Genomic DNA, 23,579 nt, shown 5'->3' on the forward strand with positions numbered 1-23,579 from the left:
GTGAATATGGAGTAAGGAATGCTCTAACCCAACTTCATATCTCACTCCATAATGAAATTTACTCTATAAATGGAGTAATCTTTTTTTGTTTGTTCATCACTCCATTATGGAGTTTGAAATGAAATAGAGTTGAAGCAATTTTACTTCATTTTCACTTTTACTCCATTTTGAAGGAAAAAATGGAGTTTTACATTGGAGATGCTCTAACACATTGATTATGGTGCTAACTATAATCTTACTTTTCAACAAAATTATTTAGAATTAACGTTCTTGGAAATATTAGTATAATGAAGGTAAGCTTTTGCTCAAAAATAAATAAAATGAATGTAAACAATTTTATACGAAAAGAAACAACCTTTTGTTTGCATTGCGGTAACTCTAGTTGCTTTGCTGTGATTAATCAAATTTGAAGAAATGTTTACAATTTTAATCATATATTATCTCTGTTCAAAAATGAAATATATTTTGGATGAAATCACTCATATTAATTTTTTTGCTTTTACCTATGAAACATCAACGAGAAATATATATAAATTTATGCTAACCAATTATAAAACACATCATAAAATCTAACCGGTTGCAGAGTTTTTAATAAAACTAGAATTCACCTAAATTATTTATAATATATTTTATATGTTGAAACGTCATCTTTTTCTAAAACATCATATATTTCCATACAGAGGAAGTAATAAAAGTGGATAATAATAAAGTTTAAAAATAAGAAAGGGATGAAAGGAGCATAATGGTCTGCCAAACTCTCATAGTAAGATCAGTACTTTTTTGTTCTGATCAGATTGTCTCCTGATTTCTCTACCTCTAATATCTTAGGGTCAGATTCATATATGCATGTACAGTTTACATTCGTTAAACATTAAGCAAACAAGAAGCTGGCAGGTAATAAATGAATTCCTTTGTTATTATCTCTTGATTTGTTATCATATTATTGGTTTATTAATGTAGAAACCCTAGTCCCAAAATCCATCATCATTCCTTTATTCTTCTGTAAATGTTCTTCAGCAGCTTTTGTCCCACATGTGTCCTCGGGAACAATGGGATAAAATTAAATTTTTAACTCAAAACGCGTTCATTATTTTCTACTACAGTTATTGCTTTTCTATTGTTTTATTTTTTACTAATTGTAACGTTATAAATTAATGGTTAGTTCATTATATTTCCTAAATTTACATATATATATCGAATTTTTTTTTTTGTCAACACATATATATATACCGAATTAGTCCTTGAAACTGATCGGTAAGGTCTAAAGAATATATCGTCTTTGGACAATATTCTGTTCCATCACAATGTGGTATGGTATGTTTTCAGAAGATTTGTTCACTCTTGTTCTGTTCCATCACAATGTGGTATGTTTCAATACAAACAACTTTATTGAGATAATGGCTCCAGTTTATAATAGTTGTTGTACAAAAACGCCAATCAAATGTGTATTTGATGCAAAAGGTTTTCAAAACCAGAATCCCGTAAGAAACTAACAGACCTAGCTATCCACATATATTCTTGTTTCCATATGTACACAAAATCTCATTGTTTTAACACCCCAAGTATGCGTTAGGAAGACGCGACACCTCCAGCCTATACGGCATGTCCTTCCTGCGGTTGTTGACACAAGTGTTGTAGTTCCAAATACCACCACGAGGAACCTGAATCAAAGCAAACACAGCACATTAGAATCATAAAAAAATTCTATTTATTGGATGGACACGAGTTTTACCAGGAATAGGACAGATGTGTTTTCATCCAACTTCCAGCTTGTTTCCAGAAATCCCTCCGTGAGTTTGTAGAAAGCCATGGTAGATGTTGCGGAGCAAATACCAACAATAGCTTCCTTACCAAAGTGTTTTGACAGGAATCTAACGTCAGCAGCTGTTGGTAGCGCGATCTCGCAGGACTCCTCAGTGCGCACGAATCCAATTAAGGTAGTGCCTTGGAGATGCATGTTCTCTAGGGGAATGTCTGAAATGTGTAGCTCTCCTTGTCTGCTCCACTGCGGTGGTAACAGAATGTGGGTCACCTTGTTTTTCTCAGTTCCAACTAAAATCCCCACCACCTCTGACGACTTTGCATCTTGTGCAGAGAGAAATTTCTCTAGCATATCCCACGGCAAGAAAAAACCATGAAAGTTGTCTATGGGACCATACTGAAACTGGGAGTACCAATCTTCTATGGTCTCATCCTGGACCAAACACAAGAGCGCATTAGCACAGTCAAAGCGTCAAAGCAAAAAAAAAAGTACATTTCTTTTACCTTCGGAGGTAACGGTGTTACTTTTTGTGCTTCACCAAGTTCGAAACGTGATTTGTTTGTCTGAAATCCTATCTTACATCCACCTCTACCAAACATTTCAGCTGTTTAAATACCAAATCAAGTTAGAAAACTAACTTTTCAAATGGAAAAAAACAAACGAGAATAAATCAAAGAACCTGTCAACGTTATATCTGTGGTGTAGCTATGATCGGAAAGGGCCTCAAAACGAGCTTTGCCAGTTATGGTTTGACCAATCACAACGTCAATAGCGTGGGGGAAAACACATCTAATACGGAAACAATCCGTTGTTGGTGCCCTGGGAGAAGTTTTGATCCATCTTTTATCCACGCTGTAAGAAACAAAACAAAGTGTGGAGTAAAATTGTAAATAAAAAAGGTGTAAAAGTGTGAGAAGAATGATACCTCCCGTCCAAAAGAACTTCAAACCACAGAGCAAGGCCATGCACCATGGTGGAAGTTGAGGAAATGAACAATAAGGGAACATCCATCACGTAAAAATCTCCCTCCTGGAGTAAAATGAGTTCAAAATCTTACAACCACGAAAAATAGAATTTTTTTGATTTCAAAGAGTGAGGAATACCTTCTTTTGAGTAAAATCAAGAGTGTGGATCATTGGATGAGCCACCAATACGCTCTCATCAAACGCATCCACCACAGGTTTATTTGCCATTTCAGTGAATAAGAATTCATCGCAAAAAGGAGCTATGTGAATCCTACCATGATAAAACTAAATTAGGTTAAAGAGATCATAAGAAGTAAAAAAAAATTCTCTCAAAAGTTGAATTTACCTTCCCGCAGACGGAAACATTTTGCCATTAGGGGAGATGAAGCGATCCCTGGCAATCACATAAGATTTCAGCCCTCTCTCGTTGAAGCCTGGTTCAAAAAAAAAGAGACATGTCAGTCTAATGACCAATGGAACTTTCAATCAAGAAGCCCCACATAATGTTTATCTGACCAAGATCAGCTGACTTACCATGTGTGAAACACATCCCCAATGGTTCAGAGATGAGAACATCGGCTTTCTCAGGTAATTGAACATCCTCAACGTTGCCTTTGATGACCTACAGAACACAAGTTCAACCAACATCAGAAAAATGTATATAGCACATAAAAATAAACTTTTTGGAAAACTCACAGTGATCAGTTCAGAGAAAGTTGGATTTTCATCGATCAACTTAAGCGCATATTCAGAAGCTTCGACAAGGTAGATATGTTTGGCACCAGCCTGGGCAGCACACAATGCTAGAACGCCACTTCCAGCCCCCACATGGAGAACAACACAACCAGCAAAGTCCAGTTTATTTTTCATGACAGTAGCGTAATATGCACCTGCCCTCACATTATCCTCAATCAGGTTTTGCTAATGGCCGATAGCAAAACCCATTGAAAGATAGCAAAATTAGTTCAAAACACAAGCACAGAGAAAGCAACGAGAATAGTTTCATTCCAGGAACAGAAAAAAAAACCTGAATAGTGAACCGTAGCGCACCAGTGCGGGAAGAGGAAGACATGGATGATTCAGAACCTGTGGAAGAAGAGGGCTTTAGGGTTAAATCCTCTCTAGGCGTTAATCTGATATGCGTTAATCAATAAAAGATTGGATTCATACCAACGCGTGACAAAGAAGGCATGTTTCAGAATCTCCGAAAGAAGACGCCTTTAGGGTTTTTTCCTCGCTCTATGAGAGTTCCCAATTGCAGATAGATTAAATTAAACAGAAAGATCAAGATTAGGGAAGATAATCTGAATCTAAGTAAATACCTGAGATTAAGCGAGAAACTGAAAGAATTTGAGAATTGGTTGACTCGAATGGAGTAGACCGTAGCCACCAACGCGAGAAGAGAAGCCGAAGACGATACGATTTGAGAATCTGCGGAAGAAGAGGGTTTTAGGGTTTCTTTTTCTGCAATTTGAGAATCTCTGGAAGAAGTTAATGCGTAAATCTATTAGAAGATCGTATTTATAACCCGGATAACCCATGTTGTCAATAGGGTAACCCGACAATTTAAGGGTTTGGATACTCCAATTCTTTTTTTCTTATTTTGTTATATTTAATTAAATCAATTTTGATTATGAATATATTTATTAATAAGTGAAATAAGGGAAAACTGAACCAAAAGCATCCTTTGCCCAATCGGTAAAGCGCCGGACTACGAAACTAGAGATTGTGGGTTCGATTACCGGTGGAGTCGCTTTTCTTTTGATGTTTTTGAGCTCATCATTTTTGTCAATTGCCATGAGAGTAGATCAACATGGAATTTAAGAATGGGGTGATTAAACACATTCACTAATGTTTCAGACATTTGAACGGACTCGACATAAAAGTAAAATACACATCCTCAACATAAAACTAAAATGATCTTGGAGGAGAATAACATCCATCGTTTTTTCTCCATGCCATAGACCTTTACCCGAATGAAAACTCAGCAATGTCTGTGCTCAGCTTTGGATTTGTAGCTGTTTGGTCAGAGGCTTGGAGGGTGCTGACTTGGCTACTTCTGTGGTAGCTGAGCTGCTCCTGTTGATGCAGCGGACATCAAGCAGAGATTCAATCTGCAGAAGCAAAGTCTTTCTTCTATCAGAACTGTGATGCCTAGCAAGCAAACACCTACAAGTGAAAGAATCTGTTTAGATCACGATGTCACAGAGTAAACCCATGAAGCATACCTACCTCCAAGGATCCGTCTGATAAGAACTTGCAACTTTATTGCACAACCAAAGAGAAGAACACACAGAGCTCAAGCGTATGATCTTGAAAGCTCACCAAACTCTTGCTCTCAACAACCTGAGAACAAGCGCAATCCTGACTTTGGCCTGGCCTAACTTCCACAGGAACCACTTCATCCCCAACGCCATCACCACTTCCATCTGGCTGTTGAGTTTCCAGAGCTTCAGAGCGATTTTCCTTGGTTACTCGGTGGTTTGTAGTGAAAGCTGGTTTTTGGCTGGGTGCTACAACCACCTGCTTCTGTTGGATCTGCAACTCGTGAAACAACAGCAAGGACGATATCAGTGTTGCTAAATCGTGTGACAAATACATGTGTCTAATTCATTGTAAATTCTGAACAAGTATCTGAAGACGAACCTCTTCCTTCTCTAGTTTTGTCTTCTCTCTCAATCATTGCCGTTTAGCCTTCTTACGCCGAGCGCTTCTGCTAGGTGTCTACAATAAATACAAGGAAGAGTTAGCTTCACATTCCTTGTTGCAAACAAGGATCGCACTGTTCAGACAATGAACAAACACACGACAAGCCCATCTAGTTCTTTCAGACAATGAAATAAAGTCGAACCTTTTTAGTTTCACCAGACATGTTGCACTGTTCGTTAGGCTCTTCGCTTTCTGCTTGTTGCGAGGACCTGCAACAAGAAAGTCAGGCAATGAAGAAACAACCAGTGAAAGATAATTCAAGAGGTGCTAGGGAGTTTTGACACACAAAAAAAAACATACTTCTTTGACTTGGTCTTAGGCTTGGCGTTAACAACATTCTGTTCATCATTTTCAGTTCTCTGAGCATCCGACTTTTTCCTCTTCTTAACAGCATTGCCTTTGCTTACAACAACTTCATTTTCTCTTTCCACGGGACTTTCTTCAGTAGCAGCTAACTTACACTTGTTCCTCCTTCAAAATCATCAAACGTGAATAACAACTAATACACATATAAGTGAATAAGAGTCGTTCTAGTAGAGACCCTACTTGGATCTTATGCTTTTGGTCGTCCACTTTATCTTCAAGCTCATCTTCCTCAGACTCACTTTCATATCCTCCAGTTTCCTTCTGGAACTCCTCATTAGCAAGAAGCACTGCCCCAGGAGCCCTCTCCTCAGCCTCAGTCGCAGCACAAACATTCTCATCACTGTCTTCCTCCACAAGCTCTAACAAAGGTTCCTTCTTTCTCCTAACACTAGGAAACAAAAAAACGAAAACTTCAACAAATAATACTTAACAAAGCCGGAAGGAAACTGCTTTACAAGACATAAAGGTGAAAGCTTCGGCGAAACTAACCACACAATGTCTTTATCCTTCAATGCACGGCTCGACTCAAACGGCGGCAAAACGAAACCGTCCATCTGAAATCATAAGATAAAAAATTTCCACAAGTCCAAATCCCAAACAAAGAAAAAGGTGCCTGTACCCATTAAATGATGTCAACGTACAGATAGAGAGAGGCCATGAGGACAAGGTTCGAAGAGGCATAGGAGATGATCAGAAAACTCCGAAACAGTTCGGTGACGTTTAGGATCCAGAACAACCCAGCTCCGCTTTAGACCTTGCTTCTTCCGACACTTACTCGGAACCCGTTGATCCTCAAACAACAAACGAACCCTCACCTTCTCTGGCTGACTGGCTCCATATCAAATTAAGATGCTGATTTCTTATATTTCTAATGATATTTTTTAAATATATGTGAACACTTTAAAATTAAATAACATATAGCCTTAATTTTGAAATCACATGTGTTTATATTTATATTTTTTATTATTTCAATTCTTATATTCTGTAAGATTTATTTTTTGTTAGTTAAATTTATATTAATTTTCCAAAGATTTAGTTTATATATCAAAATGATACCTTTACTGATTTTTCTTGTTTCGTTGACTAAATTTAATATATCTTTTTATTTCAAAGTAATAGTTATTGAAAATCTTGAAGTTTTTTTAAATAATAAATAAAATGATGATTTGTAAAATTTTCCTTTGTGGTTTAAGATAATATGTGGACAATCTCAATTATTTATAGCATCAACTTATATATAATATATGTTATTTTGAATATTTTCAATAGCATATAACCTAAACTTTGAAAATCATATGATTTAAATTTATATAGTTATAGTTTTAAAAATTCTTACATTTTAAATTAATTATTATTTTGTTAGTTATTTTTATGTTAATTTTATTAAATCTATTATATATTAAGTTAGAATATATGATGTTTTACTTTTTTAAGTTTACCTTATTTTATATTGGTTTATATTATATTTCGAAATAAACAGTTTTGGTATAATTAACATTTTACAAATATGTAATAAAGATTTTGATGTGTCATATTTTGATTAGTGATTTTAAATACTATGTATACACATTGTCAATGAATGAATAAATAAAAGACAATTTTAAACATATTTATACTTCACAAGAGACCATTGTGTAATTTTCTCTTTTCTTTTTCGGTATATCTCACTTTGTCAAAGTAAATCATGAAAACTCTAGAATATTTAACAGGTATTTATAATCACTCTAATACTTCATATATTAGAAAGTTTCTTAATTTATATATTAAGTGAATCCCCATTTTTAGATGTTTTAGTTTTTTTTGTTATTTTAACTTCCTTAACATCAAATTTCCTATTTTTGAAATTTAAAGGATATTAGAAAATTCATTTTTATACATTGTGAATTGTTTAGATGATTTTTTTGTTACTTTTACTATTTTAACATTAGAATAATATTTTATTTTTGTGTAAAATATATTTTACATTTATTTTACCTAAGAAAACAATAATGTTTTTTGCTAATATTACGATTTTACTTTAGACTTTCCAATTTACTATAACAATTAACATTTTTAAGCAAGTTGTGAAATGTTAATATTTATTTTGGTAGTTTAAGTTATTATATGGTATATTACTGTCATTTTTAATATAATTTTGGAAATATTAATATTTTCTACAAATAATAAAGTAATATAATGATGTGTCATGATTGGTTATTTTAAAATCCTATGTGCACGCTCTCAATGATTAATATAGCCTTCTTACTTTTGATTTTCCATTTTATTATAACAATTAAATTTTAAACGAAGTTGTGAAATTTTAATAGTTATTTTATTCGTTTAAGTTATATATGAAATATTAATGTCGTTTATAATATAATTTTGGAAATATTAATATTTTCTATAAATAAAAAAATATAATATAATGATGTGTCATAATATGATTGGTTGTTTTAAATTCTACGTGGACGCGTTTAGTATAGACTAGATTTTATACTCGCGCTACTCGCAAATATGTATTAATAATTTAGTTTAGTTTTATTATAACTTTTAAGCTACCAATTAAATGATTTATACAATTTTCTTATTTAAAATATGATTTGTTGATTTTAATATTTATGTGTATTTATAATTATACCATCTTATTAGCTATTTAGTTATTTGTATTTATAGAAGCAATAATCATGTTTATAAACATATTCATAGTTTTTAAAAATATTAAATTATATTTTAAAATATTACGTATATTACTCAATGCATGTAAACTGTTAATACATTATAATATTTTTATCAAAAAATTATATATTTTTTATTTGAATAACATAAGGGATTAAACTATCTCCATAATATATAATTTTGCTTTATATTCAGAAAAACTTTATAATTAATGTGTGATTGTTATACATACATATATATATATATATGTAATAGTATAATATTTAGTTTTAAAATTTAATCGCAACAAATATTTTGATGAACTTTTATTAATATTAAATATTCTTTGTAAGATAATATAAATTTAAATAAAATATAATGAATTAAACAAATGTTAAGTAATATTTTATTTATTGAATTAATAATATAGAGAACCTAAAGTATAATATTTATCTATTACTTGATCTAATTATTTAGTTGTATAGTAGTGAAGCTAGTATGATTGTATAATGCATTACAATATATCATAATTTACTTTTTTCATATGAAAATATTATTTTTGTATGATAGATAATATATGTTTGTTTTTGGAGTTTCCATGAATATTTTTAAGATCCTTTAAAAACTATTATATAATTTGATGAAAAAATATTCATGGTTGTTAAATGCTGGGAATAAGATAACGAACATCTTAGATAGCGTACTCATTGTAATCTTGAGATTTTTTAAAATGTATTTATGTGTATTTATAATTATACCATCTTATTAGCTATTTAGTTATTTGTATTTATAGATGCAATAATCATGTTTATAAACATATTCATAGTTTTTGAAAATATTAAATTATATTTTAAAATATTACGTATATTGCTCAATGCATGTAAACTGTTAATACATTATAATATTTTTATCAAAAAATTATATATATTTTATTTGAATAACATAAGCGATTAAACTATCTACATAATATCTAATTTTGCTTTATATTCAGAAAAACTTTGTAATTAAAGTGTGATTGTTATACATATATATATATATGTAATAGTATAATATTTAGTTTTAGAATTTAATCGCAACAAATATTTTGATGAACTTTTATTAATATTAAATATTCTTTGTAAGATAATATAAATTTAAAGTAAATATAATGAATTAAACCAAATGTTAAGTAATATTTTATTTATTGAATTAATAATATAGAGAACCTAAAGTATAATATTTATCTATTACTTGATCTAATTATTTAGTTGTATAGTAGTGAAGCTAGTATGATTGTATAATGCATTACAATATATCATAATTTACTTTTTTATATGAAAATATTATTTTGGTATGATAGATAATATATGTTTGTTTTTGGTGTTTCTATGAATATTTTTAAGATCCTTTAAAAACTATAATATAATTTGATGAAAAAATATTAATGGTTGTTAAATACTGGGAATAAGATGACGAACATCTAAGATAGCGTACTCATTGTAATTTTGAGATTTTTTCAAATGTATTTATGTGTATTTATAATTATACCATCTTATTAGCTATTTAGTTATTTGTATTTATAGATGCAATAATCATGTTTATTAACATATTCATAATTTTTGAAAATATTAAATTATATTTTAAAATATTATGTATATTACTCAATGCATGTAAACTGTTAATACATTATAATATTTTTATCAAAAAAATTATATATATTTTATTTGAATAACATAAGCGATTAAACTATCTCCATAATATCTAATTTTGCTTTATATTCAGAAAAACTTTATAATTAATGTGTGATTGTTATACATACATATATATATATATATGTAATAGTATAATATTTAGTTTTAAAATTTAATCGCAACAAATATTTTGATGAACTTTTATTAATATTAAATATTCTTTGTAAGATAATATAAATTTAAATAAAATATAATGAATTAAACAAATGTTAAGTAATATTTTATTTATTGAATTAATAATATAGAGAACCTAAAGTATAATATTTATCTATTACTTGATCTAATTATTTAGTTGTATAGTAGTGAAGCTAGTATGATTGTATAATGCATTTCAATATATCATAACTTTTTATATGAAAATATTATTTTGGTATGATAGATAATATATGTTTGTTTTTGGAGTTTCCATGAATATTTTTAAGATCCTTTAAAAACTATTATATAATTTGATGAAAAAATATTCATGGTTGTTAAATGCTGGGAATAAGATAACGGACATCTTAGATAGCGTACTCATTGTAATTTTGAGATTTTTTAAAATGTTATAAGTTTGTAAATTTGTATGTTTTGGGTTTGTTGATGATAAATTCATATTGATTATTTTTTCTATCATTCTTTTATGTTATCCTTCGTGCTAATTTATTGATGATCGTCCTTATAATTTTATTGAAAATCTTAACTAACTTATTTGAAACTCATAAATAAATTGTGGCTTCTCTCTCTCTCTCTCTCTCTCTCTCTCTCTCTCTCTCTCTCTCTCTCTCTCTCTCTCTCTCTCTCTCTCTCTCTCTCTCTCTCTCTCTCTCTCTCTCTCTCTCTCTCTCTTACTTAACATCTTTCAGATAGAGCGAATGCAAATTTCAAATCTTTTTCTTATATTGAAATTATTCTCTAATCTATCCAATTTTTTGGTGTGATACATTTTTCATGTATTGGATTTTGTCTTCGGCTTTGTATGTCTACATTCCGTCGCCGATGTTTTACATTTTTCTTTTTACTATTTCTCATTCACTTCAAATCCTATATTCTTGACGCGTTCCTTGTTCATGTAGATTATGTTTGGTTTTTCGATTTGGATATTATTAAAGAAAACACATTTGATATTGATTAATAATTTAGTTTGAAAATATAATTTTTGAAATTTTATTTTGAAGAGTATATTTTATTTTGTTTTCTTGGAAGGAAAAATATTGTAACTTTATATTTTATATTAATTTGGTTAATTTGTTTGTTAAATTTTCAAATATTTAATATATATATATATATGTGAATCAATTGAATTTTAATGATTTATTTAATTATTTACCTTATTTGATGTTGAATTCCTCTTTGTATTATCAATTTTAGAAATTTCAACATTTTAAAAATAGTAAACTACAATTATGATCTTTCATATTATGATATTTTTTCTAATCCTATGTGTATACTCTCAATGACTTACAGCCTCATATATAGTATATGCTATTTTTGAATATTTTCAATAGTATATAGCTAAACTTTGAAAACAATGAGTTAATTAATTTACTTATAATTGTTTGAAAGTCTTGTATTCTAATATTAATTCTTATTTTGTATTTTATTTTAATGTTACATTTCAAGAAATATTATATATTAAGTAAATTTATTTATAATGTTTTACTTTTGTTAACTTACCTTGTTTGATATTGGTTTCTATTTTATTTTAAATGATTTTATGGAATTTTTAAAATCCTAATCAAAATATACTAAATTATTTCTCACTATTTTATAGTCTTAGCTTATATATAATGTATTTTTCTAACCATTTAAGTTTGACAATAGGAATGAGGAGGATGGCGGCGATTTTTTTTTCTTCCATACCTCTTCAACTTTTTACTCAGATCTGAAGCCTTCTCCGGTCCGGCGCTTCCCGCCGGTATAGTGAGAGGGTCTCCTCTTATCATTATCCTTTTCAAGTTTAATTTTTTCTTAGGTGTATGTTATTCGACGTTGCCGGAAGGAGATATAAGTTATGTTCGTTTCGGTTGTGATCTTGTGTGTGGTGTGTGGTTTCTTGCCTTCTCCTTAGAAGATATGGATTCAGATCCGGAATAGAGACTCAAATCTCAGAGAATCTCATTTCGGTTTTAATGATTTATTTAATTATTTACCTTATTTGATGTTGAATTCCTCTTTGTATTATCAATTTTGGAAATTTCAACATTTTAAAAATAGTAAACTACAATTATGATCTTTCATATTATGATATTTTTTCTAATCCTATGTGTATACTCTCAATGACTTACAGCCTCATATATAGTATATGTTATTTTTGAATATTTTCAATAGTATATAGCTAAACTTTGAAAACAATGAGTTAAATTAATTTACTTATAATTGTTTGAAAGTCTTGTATTCTAATATTAATTCTTATTTTGTATTTTATTTTAATGTTACATTTCAAGAAATATTATATATTAAGTAAATTTATTTATAATGTTTTACTTTTGTTAACTTACCTTGTTTGATATTGGTTTCTATTTTATTTTAAATAATTTTATGAAATTTTTAAAATCCTAATCAAAATATACTAAATTATTTCTCACTATTTTATAGTCTTAGCTTATATATAATGTAATTTTCTAACCATTTAAGTTTGACAATAGGAATGAGGAGGATGGCGAAAACCCTAAAACCCTAGAGCGGCGATTTTTTTTTCTTCCATACCTCTTTAACTTTTTACTCAGATCTGAGGCCTTCTCTGGTCCGGTGCTTCCCGCCAGTATCGTGAGAGTGTCTCCTCTTATAATTATCCTTTTCAAGTTTAATTTTTTCTTAGGTGTATGTTCTTCGACGTTGCTGGAAGGAGATATAAGTTATGTTCGTTTCGGTTGTGATCTTGTGTGTGGTGTGTGGTTTCTTGCCTTCTCCTTCGAAGATATGGATTCAGATCCGGAATAGAGACTCAAATCTCAGAGAATCTCATTTCGGTTTTCACCTGTTGATCTTTTTAGATCTAATGTATGTGGTGTGGTGTGATGGTTTGTCATGGATTCCGGTTGTACTAAGAAAGATCTTGTTGGTGGGGCTTCGGTTGTCATGTACGCGGTGTGTAGTCACATTAAAGGCGTGTGGAACCCATTCTGTGGTTTAGCCACCGGAGAAGTGGTGTATCTTTTGGCATTGTCAGGGTGTGGAGTCGCATCAGAGGCGCGCGAAGAGCCCTTTCACAGTCCAATAGCATATCTTCTTTGGATATGGAGAGGCTCTACTTTGACGGTTATATATTGCAACCATGCCGGTTTGGTTTTCTCTTTATCGGGTTTTGCTTTCAGTTTCTAGTCGTTCTTGTCGTTTTATTTTGGCTCCAATCATTTACTTTAGAGTTTGAGTTGTCATGATTGGTTTGTCCTCGAGTCTTTAGCTCTTGCAAGCGTTACTCTTTTGTGGGTTATAGGAATGCTGCAAGGATTGAGGAGTTCTTAGGTCTCGTAGCTTCAATAGATTGGGAGCTCTTTAACAAGACTTTACAGAATTCCCTAGTCCACTGGTTGATAGGAAAGAATGAAAAGGGCAGACTAATACCCTGGTGGTCTCATTTCAGCTGGTTTTTATACCTTGACGGTTCAAGGTTTATTACTTTGGTGCCTACTGGTATCAGGTTTATTACTTTGGTGCCTATTGGCATCGATATGTCTTTATTAGCTACTGTTTTTTCCTTCTTTGTACTGGTGTATGTTTGCAGTACTTGGTTTATGCATCTATGTATGACCAATTTGGTCATGAACTCTATATTGGAATGAATGAGATTAGGCGTAAAAAAAAAGAAACTTATATATAATGTATTTTATTTATGAATATTTTCAATAGCATATAACCTATATTTTGAAAATCATTAGTTAAATTTATAGTTATAATTGTTTAAATTATTGCATTTTAAAATTAATTATTTATTTTAGTTAATTTATGTTAAATTATATATATATATATATATATATATATATATATATATTAAGTTAATATCTGTATAATGTTTTTACTTTTGTTAGTTTGCCTTATTCGATATTGTTTTTTTAAATTATGAAGTAAAATTTTTTTTGGAAACATTGACATATTTAAAAATAACAAATTAAAATGATTATTTGTTACATTATTTGATGTTGAATTCCATTTTGTATTATCAATTTTAGAAATTTTAACATTTTAAAAATAGTAAACTATAATTATGATTTTTCATATTTTGATTGTTTTTTCTAATCTTATGTGTATAGTACCAATGACTTATAGTTTCATATATAGTAGATGTTATTTTTGAATATTTTCAATAGCATATAGCCTAAACTTTGAAAATCATGAATTAAATTAATTTACGTATAATTGTTTGAAAGTCTTGTATTTTTAATTTTAATTATTATTTTGTATTTTTTATTTTAATGTTACATTTCAAAAAATATTATATACTAGATTAAGACCTGCGCCTTGCGCATGATGAATATTATATATAAACTACTATTATGTATTATATGTTTTTTTAGTTATTATGAAATAATAAATATATATTGAATTGGTGCAAATACATAAATAAATTTGAATAATCCACACAAACACTTTTTCTATTTTATATGGTATAAAATTAAGTTTAAATGATATTAACATAGATATATAATACATTTTTAATATTTACATCTGTTAAAAAATATTTTATATTCATATTATTTTTGATTGTTTGTATTTCTTTATAAAAGAAAATTTTAATCACTGATAACAATAAAAATTTTGTGGGATGTTTAATAGTTTTAGTAATTTATAATTTTAAAAACATTAAATGCAAAGTTTAAAATCTAAATATTAAGTTGTCAATATTTGTTCAAAATGTTTATAAAACATATTCAAAGAAAATTTAGAAATTAAAATACTTATGTATTTTATATGGTATATAATTTATTTCTAAAAATATTAATATATATATAAATATATATATATATATATATATATATATATATATATATATATATATAATATTTATTAAATGAGACTGCCTACGCAACTTCGTAATCATTTATATCTTGTTACAACAGAAATTTTAAACTATGGATCACAAAAGTTTCAATGCTAAATTTTTAACAACTTTAGTCATTTATAGTCGTTTTTTAAAAATTCAAAATATAACATGTATGAAAAAATCTAAATTTTTATTATATAGTTAATGTGGTTTAATTTATTTTAATAAGTTAAAATTTTAAAAAGTGATAGAGAATAGACTAAGTTTTATCAAATCTTTATTATTCAAAATCATTAATTGTCATATATACTTTAGCTACATTAGGTAATTTCTTGATTTTTATTTAAGAAAATAATTAAGAACATTAATTATTAATTTATGGTCAGTTTAATAAAAAGCTTATTATATATTTATATGGACCAACATATTTTTCTAAAGATTATAAAAATAATTATGGTGATGACACGTGACTACAAAAATATGTTGTAATGCTTCTCTTTTAATATATAAGAGATTAAGTAAAGTTATTTATAATATTTTACTTTTGTTAACTTACCTTGTTTGATATTAGTTTCTTTTTATTTTAAATGATTTTATGAAATTTTCTAAATACTAATCAAATTATAATGAATTGTTTCTCACTGATTTGTATTCTTAGCTTATACATAATGTATGTTATTTATGAATATTTTCAATAGCATATAGTCTAAATTTTGAAAATCATGAGTTAAATTTATAGTAATAAATGGTTGAATTATTGCATTTTAAAATTAATTATTATTTTTAGTTGATTTGTGTTAAATTTCGAAATTATTAATATATATATTAAAATAATATATGTATAATGTTTTTACTTCTGTTAATTTTGCCTTATTTGATGTTGATTTTTTGGTTGAATTATTGCCTTTTCCACACACTTGTTAATTGTTATCACAGCGTGTGTTATCGCTGACGAATTTTGTAAAATATTAAGGGCCATTCAAACACATCAAAGTCCATACATCTAATGTACACACTCTTTCTACAATAAAATAGTCAAAAAGTAAAACCAGATAGAGAGTCATCAAACACCTTGAAGCAAAAACAAAAAAGGAAAATTTAGAGCAGTAGTTGATCCACAAACGAGTCTCTTAAGCTATTAGCATTTTATTATATGGTGTTTCATCGTTCATATACTCGAACGGATATTCACATTGTATAATTTTTAAATTGTATCAAATAAGCAATGACATGGACACACAAAGTTCCTTGACGCTCCACCAATTGATGGGCGAGTAGTAAGAGCTGTCTTAGTCTGGGTATCATTAATGGGCCTTACAGCCCAAAATTAAGTCAACATGTTTGGCCCATATTAACATTGCACACTTGTCTTTGTTTATGGTTCGGCTTTCTAATTAAAATAAACCGAAGTATTGAATCGAATCCAATCCGGGAGAGAAACAGAGCAGAAGCTGATTGGATTCTGAAAAAAAAGGAAACAAAATTGAGAAGCAGTTCGTCTCCCCTCGATACCCGCTTGACAACAACCGGAAAATACTTCGTCGTTTACTGAGTTGGGTATGTTGCTTCGTGTTTATTTGTTTTGTATGTGGCATTCCTCCGGATTATACGTTGATGTCTTCCCCTCCCCTTCCTTTATCATTAGGTTCGTGCTGGATGTTTCTCTGAGATTCCACAGGGCGCGGTGCCATCGCATCCCCTTCTTAACTACGTCTTTAACGCTCCCCAGGTGAGTTTCCTTACTGTTGTGGTTTTATTTGCTTATCTATTGAGCGCCTTTCTCTTTCTTTCTTGGGTTTTGATTTATTTGCGTTCCACAGGGTACTACTTTTGATCTCTCCATTGAAGTGCTTGTTGAACTTGTGACTCCGCATGAGGTATATGCTTGAACTACACTTTATTGGCGTCTTTTTGTTTTTGTCTTGTGGTCTGATTTATTCATTGATCCATTATACATGGCAATGTCGTTGCATGGGGTTTAATATTAACATTTATCTTATATAATCCAGTAGCAAAAACGTATATGCTTTTGGATTTTACTAGCTTTGACTCGTTTCATTCTTGCAGGATCTTCCTCGGGTTTGATTGTACAAAGTTCAGTTGCTTAGAGATACACTTCTAAAACCAGCTCTTGTAAATGCTGATTTTAAAATTGTCTCTGGCCTGGCATGCTTGATGTCTGAGATCAGACAGGCTGTGAGTACTAATTCCATTTTATCATCTCATAAGAGTATGCATTCAATGCTGGGATGTTATTACTTTTCACTTAACTTTTTTTTTCTTTTTGTGAGACTCATGTCGGTTTTGTTCTAGGCACCATGCTTGATTGTTGAAGCAAGCTCTGAAGCGCTTATTCTAACTGACGCGCTTTTGAGGTAAATATAAGACCTTGATTGTTTGCATTTGCTTTGGCATCTAGTCTGTACTTTAGCATTTTAACAAAAACATTGTTGTTAGTTGCAAACACCAACCGAAAATAGGAGATTCCTTATCGGTGTACGTTTGCATTTTGTAAAAATATTTTATGGAAAACTGAAACGTATAATTTGACATTAGAAACGATCCAGGCCTTAACTGTATGAAAATCTGGATATTCACAATGTTGGTGCAGTTTTAAGCTGATTTGCTCAGTTTCTTCTCGAAACATGGCTTGTTCTTTCGGTTGCCATTAATATCTTACATTTTATTCTTCTTCACTGTTCATCAATTACTTATACAGGATACAGCTGTGCGTCATTTCCAAGTGAAGAATGGGAGATTGCGGACTCGACTGTACAATTTTGGTATCAGTTTTATAACCATGTAGACTATTTTCTTGTTATCATCCTGTCAGTGAGATTTCTGCTTGCATTTGAGCTCAGACTTGTGTCTATTATTTTCATTATTTTAGGTCAACTTTTGCGACACATATTCTTAGCCTAAGTGGGAACAGACAGAACGACAGAAATAGCGTTAAAGATATATTTCTCCCAGTTTTCTCAGCTTTAGTTGATGCTCTTGTGCTGCGCGCTCAGGTTACATCCTGGAAACTTTCTTAATGTTCAATGTCTCTTTCTGTTTTCTAACTATAGAAGCTATCATATCAATTGCAGCACTAGCAACTCCTTGGAAAAACCAATTTCAGTGTATTTTTATGTTAACCTGGAAATATTTCCTTCTTATTTATATAGCTCTCATTGTTGAGTTGGTTAACTAATAAGATTATGGTGGAGTTTTATTAAACTTGGTTTCGATTCATATTCTTTACCATCTTAGTCTTACCTTTCTTATTTGATTTTAGAAATAATCTTCTTGAGCTCTTGGTAGATATTTGTCAGCTACTTCATCCTACAACATTTGTGAGTAAGGTGTCCCCTCACTTCAAAATTCAAAATCATTACTTGATTCAGTATTTGCCATGGTGATTAGTTTGTTTTATGAACCAGGCACGTTTTTCCCCAAGTTTATTTATTTCTGAAATGTGAGGTTGAAAGCAGCGTCGGTACTTTTTCCTTGTCTGATCAGTTCTCATGGGTTCTATTAGTGAACCATGCTCTGTATAACGTTGAGTCATTTAGATTATTACTTTACTCTGGTGTCTAGGATTACTTCAGTTATATGGTTGCTTGATAAGTAATTTTTGCCCTTTCATGCTTTGTGACGAAGTATCCAGTTATTTTTGTTATGTTATTTTAACCTTTTTCTTGCCGATATACATGTGGTTATTTTTTGGCGGCCTACCCTCTTCAAATATTTCGATGCCCTTGAGGGAGATTGAGGCGAAGTTGTTTGCTCTTATTGCGGTTAGCACATATCACCTTTCTTCTTCCAATCAAGCTGCTTCGTTTTAGTTTTCTTGTTTAAAAACACCCTAAGAGGTGTGGGATCACGTTGTCTAGGTTCTTTACTATTATTATTTTTTTTGTCTCTGTTACTTATCCATCCATCGCCACTTTCTGTTTTGAGAGTGGGGATGATATCTTGTTTTTCCTTGTCTTTACTAACGATTCTACCGTGTCAGGTTTCTGAAATTATCTTGCAAGAGGGAGAGGCTTTTGATTTTTCATTGATCATGCAATTGGTTTCTGCATTCTCCGTCAGGCCATCCAGTGAGCTCAAGGGGTTTATATGTGTTGTATGTCAGTTCATACTCTTGCTTTTTCTTCTGGCTTCCCAAGATTTTTCTTGATCGTTGGCAGATGTTGTTGGCTCCTTTTCAAGATGGATCTCTGTTTTTCCAAGTAATGGTAGACCCTTGCTGTAAGTCTACTTTCTTCAGTGACCATTCAACATAATACAGTTACAATTCCAGTTTCTATATTCATTTCCATTCTGATTGGTATTTTTTACAATCTCCTGTAAGGAGATGTGTATGTTCATATCTCGTAACATCAATTGGTCTGATTATCTAAATGGTGCATGGTTTTTGTGTGTTTCAGATTATTTCTTGCAGGAGGGATTTCTGAACCCATTTGTTCACATGCTTGTGCCTCTGCTCTTCTTAAAATTTGTGAAGATGCTCCAGCTGTAATTCAGGAAGCATCTAATTTAGACATCTTGATGCGAATAGGAGAGGTTTCAGCTTCATGTATCCCTTTCGTTAACTGTTAAAGACAAGCTTCAAGTTACACTGACACATATATATTGTCTCCTGAATCATTATACTTTTACGGTTTTACCTTCCTTAGTGTTTGGATTTGTGGAATTTGGCGTTGGAAGATGAAGAAGAAGTCATTAGCGCTATCACTGTGATTCTTGGCTCTGTTGCTAACAAAGAGTTACAAAATAAATTATTAACTCAATTGCTTTCGTCCAGTTATGGAGTTCTCTCAAAACTTGCAAGTGTTTATATTGTTCAGTTAGAAAGAGTTCTTGATCATTTTTTTTTGCTGCCCAAGTAACTGTTTGTTCATTCTCTGCATTGATGGAAAAATAGTCAGCTAAATGTCCACAGATGATGCACCTCTGAGATAGAATTTGGACTAATACCTCTGATGAATTTAGGTAGATGATGACGTCAAGCCTTCTAGTAGACAGAACCCAGCCACTTACACACGAATGTTGAGCTCTGTTACAAGAGGTCTTTACAGGTCTGCTTCTGTGACTGCTGTATTTACTATCTTGCTTAAATACTTTTTAATCAAGCAGCCAGCGTGGGAACTTCAATTCATCTATGAAAACATTCCATAGTTGACATTGCATATTTTCGTTCTGATAACTTTTGATAACTGCAAACCATGATCTTTGGAACTTGGAAGCTTTTTTATTAGAGGCACAAATATTGATAAGAATATATGATTGATGAAGTTGTTTTTTTCACTTGTTCAATGATTTAGGATTGGAACTGTATTCAGCCACCTTGCCACGTCTCTGTCATCTGTCCCTGTGGCGGATAGTCCAATCCTTTGTTTGTTGACTGCGTTCTGGCCCATTTTGGAGAAGCTGTTCAGGTCTGAACACATGGAGAGTGGAAGTTTAGCTGCTGCAGCATGCCGTGCTCTTTCAGTGGCAGTTCAGTCGTGAGGTTTCAGACTCTCTTATCTTCTTATTCTACTAAGTTACATTCATCCTGTCATGCCTTAAGATCATGTAACACTTCTCTATTCCAAAGCATCTTGTACACTAGCGAATAACCAATTATATTGCTTCCTACTGTAAGAGTCTGACTATGCAAATGATTTTGGACGATTATGGATAGTAGTTTTCACTGACATTTTGACATCTTATATTTTGCATTATGTACAGGTGAGCACTTTATGCTGTTACTACCCAGTGTACTAGAGTGTTTATCTAGAAATTTTCTGTCATTTCAAAGCCAAGAATGTTACATAAGAACAGGTGAGATTCATAATTGAGGTACCACTTTGGATGCTAGCTTTGATTCATTAGGTTTCTGTCATTTAATAATATAGTATAAACCAGCGCTCTGACAATATGCCGTTTTCCACACACTTGTTATCACAGCGTGTGTAATCGCTGACGAATTTTGTGAAAAGGAGGTATACGGGTCCTTGTTCATCACTGATGGGAATAAATTCGTCATACATATGCGACCAAGAACCCGATTTAGTGGAAGCATATGTGAATTTCGCATCAGCATTAATCCGCGGTTGTCATAAGGTGGTGCAGTCATTCCTTTGCTCGTTAAAGTATAAACTTTTTTATTCATCTTTCAAAACAAAGATGAGTCTTGTGGTGAAGGGTTGGTTCCATTTCTGTTCTGATGAAGCAGGAATTGTTGGGTACTTGTGGAACGCTTCTTGAAATTTCTTTCCAAAAAGCTGCTATTTGTTGTACAGCTATGCACCGAGGCGCTGCTTTAGCTGCGATGTCGTACTTGTCAGGTACGTGTGCAGTGGTTTACTATCTAAAACATGGCATCAACTTTTGGCATACAAGACTCTTTGGTCATAAGCATGATTAGTTATGTAATGTTTTTTGACATGTACGTGAATTGCAAATCAGAAGGATCATTAAGTGTGGTCATTGTCCAGGTTGTATCTCGCTGTGGAGAGGGGCTTTTGTCTTAATGACAGAGGGCAATGCATGCATCTTCTATTTCTGATGTACAGTAGGAGGGGAAGAATAATACAACATTTGAGATTGAATCTTGATGAGAAAAACAATATACATCCATTGTTAACATCTAATATATCTATTTCAAAACTACTTGTTAGATTAAAATTTCGTCACTATAAAGGGAGATATACAAGGAAAGTTGGATTATATTTTTGGGTTCAGACATCAACCGATATAGAGTACAAGACCTTAGAGCGATCCAAGATAGGATCAAGAGTGAGGATAGCATTGGAACACTCAAGCACGCCATACATAAAGCATTTGTTGCTCCTTATGAACGAATACTCGGCACACCAAATGCGCCCGCTCTTTTCAGGTAGGAGCTCTTTCCAGAAGACAACAACATTGTGGCCAGAGCTGGCGAGTTTGGCCCCGGGAAGTATATCTTCAAGGCATTTGGTGAAATTGCGCGTCGTCTTCTTCTTCTCCAACACTCTTGCCATCTTCCCACCAAAGTGAGCCACTCTCGATCTAGTGAGCTTGTCCTGCAGCCGTTTCATTGGGTGACTTAACAACTCAGTCCAATTCATCCCCACTCCAGCACACCGATCCAACTCATGTGGCTCACACCAATAAATACACCCGTCGTTACCAACACTGTATAACGCGTTGTCAACCACACACCAATCCCTTTTATTCTTAGACCATGATTCTCGCGTCGCCGGACTCCCTCTCCCCCATTTACACTGGCTTAGGGAGTAGAAGAAGGTTCTATTCCATAAATCAATCACGTATATCTTGTCCTCTATCACCACACTCCCATGGATCAAACTCATCCTAGGGCGTGTATCCGGATCCTCCTCGTCCGGCATTGGCTCTGAAACTGTCAGGGCAGCCCATGTTTGGGTCTTTGGGTCGAACACTTCCCCCCAGTCAGCGGGTTTCCTGTCTTTGCAGCCTCCCAACACGTATATCTTCCCGTTCACCACTTGAGCCGTGGCAGATGCTCGGGCCACTCTCATGGGAGTCACTTGGTGCCAAGTGTGATACCGGCAATCAAGAAGTAAGACACCGGACGTGCGCTCGCCGTTAACCAATCCACCGAAAACATAGATGCTCCCGTCCAACGACACCACGGCGGATCCTTCCCGAGGCTGAGACGGGAAAAAAGGGATGGGTTGAGCTCGCTTCACGGTCTTCCCGGTGGCAGGGTCTAGCGTTGGGTGGAGGACGAACCAGCGTGGGATTATGTGCGGAGGCAGGCCTAAGCACACGTACACGCACTTCTCCGCGTGACCCATCAGCGATCTTGTCTTGTAAAACTCCGGCGAAACCACCAGCGAACGAAATCTCTTGGAGACGGCAGATAACGCCGCTTGGTCCAATCTGGAAACGCGAGCCAAGCAACTTATAGCCACCGCATCTGGCAACGAATCAAACGACGACGACGGAGACGTCTCCTTCTTCCTCCTTTTGGCGACGGCGGCGTAATTGTACATCTCAATCTGAGATTGATTCACGATTGGAAGAGTCAACAACCCCTTTGATTAATTAATTTACTGAGGAGGAAGATAAAAATCAGATCGATCTTATTTATATATATAGAGGGCACCCCTTTTCTTTTTTGTTCGTAGGTTGAAAAGGAAACACGCGATTCCTTATTACAGTAACTTTATGTTTTTCCTTATTACAGTAAGACTTGACTTTGTGTTTTGTCCTTTTGTTCCTCACTATTTGGGCCGCAATTAGGTTATTAGGCCTATTGAGTTCAGATAAAGCCCATTTATTTCTTCCCGTGGTTTGCAAGTTATTGGCTGTTGGGATAGAATTTCCGGAAACCCTAAGGCAACTTTATGATGTTATCTTCTGGTTTACTGGAATGTTTCCATTTTTACTTCAGTAGAAACCTATCTGTTCGGTTTCATAGCGTGTCGTTTCCGAACTTCATGATGTGT

The 23,579-nt window shown here is 32.3% G+C and overlaps 1 protein-coding gene, 1 long non-coding RNA gene and 2 pseudogenes across 2 annotated transcripts; 2 read left to right on the forward strand and 2 right to left on the reverse strand.

The window, feature by feature from the left end:
* Positions 1-1,420: 1,420 nt before the first annotated feature.
* On the reverse strand, positions 1,421-12,088 carry LOC125575832 (annotated as a pseudogene).
* Positions 12,089-12,787: 699 nt separating this feature from the next.
* On the forward strand, positions 12,788-13,916 carry LOC125610190. Its single transcript, XR_007340215.1, has 2 exons — positions 12,788-13,425; positions 13,582-13,916. It is a non-coding gene; the product is annotated as an uncharacterized LOC125610190 (long non-coding RNA).
* Positions 13,917-17,843: 3,927 nt separating this feature from the next.
* Positions 17,844-21,781, forward strand: LOC125575721 (annotated as a pseudogene).
* A 29-nt stretch (positions 21,782-21,810) lies between these two features.
* On the reverse strand, positions 21,811-23,386 carry LOC106400668 (putative F-box/kelch-repeat protein At3g24610). The gene has a single exon (XM_013841035.3). It carries the CDS (start codon positions 23,121-23,123, stop codon positions 21,843-21,845), a length of 1,281 nt encoding a protein of 426 aa, XP_013696489.2. The 5' UTR covers positions 23,124-23,386; the 3' UTR covers positions 21,811-21,842.
* Between the last annotated feature and the right edge of the window lie 193 nt (positions 23,387-23,579).

Source organism: Brassica napus, chromosome A6 (genome assembly GCF_020379485.1).
Source record: "Brassica napus cultivar Da-Ae chromosome A6, Da-Ae, whole genome shotgun sequence".
Lineage (NCBI taxonomy): Eukaryota > Viridiplantae > Streptophyta > Magnoliopsida > Brassicales > Brassicaceae > Brassica > Brassica napus.

Bases quoted from the DNA above. Each gene is read 5' to 3' on its own strand.
- LOC106400668 (XM_013841035.3), bottom strand. From the start codon at position 23,123: ATGTACAATTACGCCGCCGTCGCCAAAAGGAGGAAGAAGGAGACGTCT.